The 5643-nt window shown below is 55.1% G+C and overlaps 1 protein-coding gene across 1 annotated transcript; it reads right to left on the bottom strand.

Moving 5' to 3' along the window:
- Nucleotides 1–2706: 2706 nt before the first annotated feature.
- Nucleotides 2707–4547, bottom strand: LOC123094590 (berberine bridge enzyme-like Cyn d 4). The gene has a single exon (XM_044516568.1). The coding sequence runs from the start codon at nt 4507–4509 to the stop codon at nt 2875–2877; it is 1635 nt and encodes a 544-aa protein (XP_044372503.1). The 5' UTR covers nt 4510–4547; the 3' UTR covers nt 2707–2874.
- Between the last annotated feature and the right edge of the window lie 1096 nt (nt 4548–5643).

Raw genomic sequence — 5643 nt, 5'->3', positions numbered from 1 at the left:
AACACTAGATTCTTCCACCTTAGAGTCAATCGCAGAAAGAGAAAAAAATTCATCCATTGCCTAAAACATAATGGTGGCTGGGTTACCGACCACGACCATAAAAAGGCCATCATTCACAGCCACTTCTCCTCTGTTATCAAGAAGGGCCCCCGACAACAAAGGGACTTTAACTGGGAGGGCATTCCCACCCCTGACTGCGACCTCAGTGACATTGGATCCCCTTTCACCGAGGAGGAGGCCAGGCGAGCCGTGTTTGAATCGCCATGTGATAAGGCTCCGGGACCTGATGGCTTTACGGGTGCTTTCTTCAAAGCATGCTGGGACATCATCAAGGTGGATGTCATGGCTGCCATTGACCACTTCTCCAATCTGCACGCTTCGAACTTCCATTGGTTGAACTCGGCCAACATCGCGCTCATTCCGAAGAAAGATGGTGCGGAAGATATCTCTGACTTTCGGCCTATCAGTCTGATCCACGCCGTGGCCAAGCTCATTGCGAAGATGATGGCGTCCCGCCTCGCAGTTCTCATGGATGATCTTGTTTCGCCAGCCCAGAGCGCCTTTATCAAGAAGTGAAGCATCCACGACAACTTCACCTATGTGCGCAACCTTGCCAGAAGGTTCCACCGGAGCAAGACCCCCATGTTGCTCTTCAAACTTGACATCAAGAAGGCCTTTGATTCGGTTCGATGGGACTACTTATTGGTTCTCCTACAGCACCTAGGTTTCCCCGTGCGTTTCCGAGGCTGGGTTTCGGCACTCCTCTCCTCGGCCTCTTCGCGAGTTTTGCTCAATGGCACAATTTGTGATCCTATCCGTCATGGTAAAGGCCTGCGACAAGGGGATCCGATGTCCCCTTTACTCTTTCTGCTCGCCATCGACCCCCTACACCACATCCTTGACAAGGTCACAAGGCAAGGCAAACTTGAGCCGCTCCGGCCCAACACCGCCACCTTCCGTGCCTTCCTTTATGCTGATGATGCTGCTGTTTTCATCAAGCCTATCAAGTAGGACGTTCACTACTTCTCCTCTGTCCTTGATGCTTTCAGGGAGGTCACCGGCCTGGTCACTAATTGCAATAAGAGCCTTGTAGCCCCCATCCGCTGTGCCGGCCTTGACCTACAGGACATCTTACAGCACTTTCCGGCAAAGCTCACCCCTTTCCCCATGACATACCTTGGGCTGCCCCTCTCGGTGTCAAGACTCAAAGCAATACACTTCTTGCCCATTGAAGATAAAGTTGCACGCAAACTTGCTCCTTGGACTGGGCAACTCATGGCTGCCCCTGGTAGGGCCGTCCTGGTTAAGGCGGTTCTCACTTCCATCGCCATTTATAGCATCACATCGCTTGTCCTACCGGTGGAGGTGCTCAAGAGGATTGATGCATTGAGACGTGCCTTTCTATGGGCTGGCTGCGATAAGGTCACTGGAGGCAAGTGCAAGATCAATTGGGAGCAGGTCTGTCGACCGAAGATTATGGGCAGACTTGGAATTCTGAATTTGTGGAAGTTTGCCACCGCGCTTCGCCTCCGTTGGCTTTGGTTCGAGTGGTCTGCTACACCCAAACCATGGGTTGGGCTTGGCACCCCTTGCGACGAGGCTGATAGGGACCTTTTCGTTGCGTGTACGACGGTGAAAATTGGAGATGGCTCCAAAGCTCTTTTCTGGAAGTCCCCTTGGCTCGATGGGTTGAGGCCAATGGATATTGCTCCCAAAATCTTTGATATCTCCAAAAGGAAAAACTGCTCTGTACTAAAGGCCCTAGATGAAGACTTTTGGGTCACCCAAATCAACTTGACAGAAGGCATTTCCGCCGGGCATATTCAGGAATTCGCCACTCTGTGGGAGAAGCTGGAGGGGGTTATTCTTGACCATGACACGCAAGATACGATCACTTGGAAGTTCACGGACAATGGTACCTTCTCGAATTCCTCGGCCTACAAGATGCAGTTCGAGGGGCATACCATCACGCCTCTGCTTAACACCGTATGGAAGGTGTGGGCCACTCCTAAATGCAAGTTCTTTGCTTGGTTAGTCATCCACAACAGAGTTTGTACGATTGATAGGCTACAACGAAGGGGTTGGCCAAATTGCGCCTGTGCCCGCTTTGCAACCAGGTCCAGGAATCGGCGGCCCATCTTCTGTTCCAATGCCGCTTTTCGATCGCCGTCTGGAACACGGTTAAGGCGAGGATTGGGCTGGTTGACCTCTCGACGCATGATTGGGCAGCTATGAACAATGTCAACGACTGGTGGACTAAGCTTTCCCTTGCGCGTTCGCCATCTCGGAAAGGAATGGCCTCGCTCCTTATGTTGGTCTCCTGGGAGCTATGGAAGGAGAGGAACGCTAGGGTTTTTAGAAATACTTCTACGCCTTCGATGATTATCGTGGACAGGATCCTTGATGAGGCAAGCCTTTGGGTTTCCGCAGGGGCCAAGGGTTTAGATGTGATTCTGCCCCGTGAGTAGTTGTCCTTCTTTCTCCACTATGTGGCTGCTGTATTTTGATCATGTTTACTCTTCTTCTTAATCAATGAAATGGCAAGTCTTTTGCCTGTTTCAAAAAAAAAACACTCATCGAGTATAAAACACCACACGAGTAACAAAAACAGGCTACTCGCCTGAGACTGTCATTTTCATTAGCATCCCAATAAGCATCCACATCATCACCATGCATAGCGCAGTCCATTCAAATACAAGTTGATAATGTTTATCATGGAAAAGAGAGTAATTAAGATGTCTCCACCGAGCAGTCATCACGCGAAGGAGAAAATACAACTTGTAGAGTATGGTTTATTATTACAGCAAAGGAAGTAGACTGATCCCGACCCGTACCTGTAGTCATCTTGAAGTAGTAAAAGGATCGAATTAACTACTAATTAATGGGATCTCTTGGCATGAATCTCTGCTCACTTGGGTCGTCGTTGTAGTCGTTGTAGGCTGGGACTGGTCGCAACGGGGGGATGCTCTGCTCGTTCCTGAAGTAGTCCATGGGATCCACGGCGGCCTTCACCGACGCGAGCCTCTGGTAGTTGCTCATGAAGTAGCGCTCACCCCAAACCTTGCCGCTCTCGGACGTGGTAATTTCGTCCGCCACCACGTTCTGGCCAATGTCCAGGTCCCGGAAGTTGACGTACGCCTGCCTAGGGTTGCTGCTCACGTAGTGCCCCATGAAGTCGTAGAAGCTGGCGAGCCAGGTGGTGGCCGCCATGCCACCGTCGCCCTGCCAGAACGCGATGTACTGGATGATGTAGAGCACGCCGCTCCGGTGCGGGTACGGCGTCGCGGCGGTGGGGATGGTGGCCATGAGCCCGCCGTGGGGCTCGAGCACGATGAGCCCGGCGCCGTTCATGGTGAACCAGGAAAAGATGTCGTTCCACGCGGCCTTGGGGATGGCGCGCGTGACGTAGTCGGACTTGACCTTGGTGAAGGTGCTGAGGCTGGTGGTCCTGCTGAGGAGCGCCTCCTCCAGCGGTCTGTTGTTGGTGAAGGTGATGAAGGACAAGGCGGTGGACTGGAGCCAGGTCATGGGCTGGCAGTCGGCGCTCGTCATGTTGAGCTCCGGCAACCGGTCGCCCATGGTCGCCACGAGCGAGCTGCACCTGCCGAGGTACATGGCCCGGAACGCGGCTTGCTGCCCCGAGAGCATCACTGTTATCGCGAGGTCGTTGGGGAGCGATGGCCCGACGTCTTGCCATTTGGTAAGGATGTCTATGGCGCCCTGCGCAAGCGTCTTTGCGATGCTGAACACCGTGACCGTGGGTGGGACCTGCACGAGGTGGACCTTCCATGAGAGCACGATGCCGAAGCTCCCGCCGCCGCCGCCTCGGATGGCCCAGAAGAGGTCCTCCCCCATGCCGGCCCTGTCGAGGAGATCCCCGTTGGCGTTGACCAGCTTGGCGTCGAGGATGTTGTCGATGGAGAGACCGTACTTGCGCATCATCATGCCTACGCCACCGCCGCTGAAGTGGCCGCCCACACCGATGCTCGGGCACTCGCCGGCCGGGAACGCGGCCTCGGGGTTATTCTTGGCGATGGCGTAGTACAGCTCCCCGATGGTGGCGCCGGAGTCGACCCAGGCCGTGTACTCCCAGTGGTTGACGCTCACGGCCCGGAGGTTGGCGAGGTCGAGCAGGCCGAAGAGCTCAGGCCGCGCCGACCGGTAGGACAGGCCCTCGTAGTCGTGGCCGCCGCTGCGCACGCGGAGGCGCACGCCCTGCCAGCGGCCGCAGAGCACGGCGGCCTGGACGTGGGAGGAGTGGGTGGGCGTGACGACGCAGAGCGGCCTCACGGTGGTGTTGGTGAAGAACTTGGGGTTCCTAACGGAGGAGGCCAGCACGGCGGTGAAGTTGGCGTTGCACTGGGTGTAGAGGAGCTCGCTGGGTATCTTCTCCCTTATGCACTGGAGGAAGCCATCGGAGGAAGCTAGGGAAGGGACTGAGAAGACGAGGCAGCCTGAGAAGAAGGTGACACAAAGCACGAGTGATAGGCCTCTGAGAAGAATAGCCATCTTTTTTTGCTTCGATTCTCTCTCTCTCTCTCGCAGCAGGAGTGCTAGCTGTGCCAACTGAACTACTACATGAACCTCCTTATATAAGTTACATTAACTCAACTGGGAGCGCTGGTGAGAGAAGAGTAAATAGCATAAAACTACTATAATTCAGGTTAGGGTTTCAAAAAACTACCAAATTTTAATTTTTCGCTGATAACTACCAAGTCCGAGGGCGGCTGTTTCAAAAAACCCAAAACGCCGAGTCATTATCAGTTGATCACGATTATGACAGTTGGGGCCCACACGTAAGATAACCATTTGTTTGACCATTTACTTTGACCGTTAACTTACATGTGGGTCCCACCTGTAAGTTTTCTAAAAAGTAATCAGGTCCCTGTATGTTTTCTAAAAAAGCAATCAGGTCCCTCTGAGTTTTCAATCAGGTCCCTACATGTTTTTACAAAAAAGCAATCAGGTCCCTCCTCCCTATCTAGAGGAGCCGCGTCGCCAGGAGCTCGATCCCGAGCGCTCTGCCCGAACGCCGCCTCCCCCGGCCGGCGAGCCATGCCTGCAGCGGCCGGATTGACGCCGTGCATCTCCTGCGGCCGGCGAGCCGCTCCCGCAGCGCCGTTGCTCTCCTGCGGCAGCCGCCTCGCCCTGCCTCGCCTGTGGCCGCCGCCTCGCCCTGCGTCGCATGTGGCCGCCGTGCCTTGCCTCCCTGCGGCCGCTGCCCTGCCCTGCCTCGAGTCACGCCCGCAGCAGCCGGATCCACGCCGTTCCTCGCCTGCAGTTGCCGCCACGCCCTGCCTCACCTGCAGAGGCGGAGGTGCGCACTCCAGCAGCGGCACAGGTATGCCTTCTCGTCGCCAACTCCCCCACCAAGCTTCGGCGAGCACCTCGCACGATCATGGGGAGGCTGGGGAGGGGAGGGAGTGTGGTCGCCGGCTCGGGAGGGGAGGGGAGGATCGCCGGCTCGGGAGACACCGGGGAGAGAAGAGAAGAGACAGAGAGGAAGAAGAAAGAGAGGAGGAAGAGGAAAATGACATGTGGGCCCATATGTCAGTTAACAGTCAAACAGACGGTCAAACAGATGGTTGGTTTAGGTGCGGGTTCAACCTGCCATAATCGTGATCAATTATGAAACATTCGACA

Source organism: Triticum aestivum, chromosome 4B, assembly GCF_018294505.1.
Source record: "Triticum aestivum cultivar Chinese Spring chromosome 4B, IWGSC CS RefSeq v2.1, whole genome shotgun sequence".
NCBI lineage: Eukaryota > Viridiplantae > Streptophyta > Magnoliopsida > Poales > Poaceae > Triticum > Triticum aestivum.
Note: the sequence above shows the minus strand (reverse complement) of the source record. Positions and strands in the feature narration are given on the sequence as shown.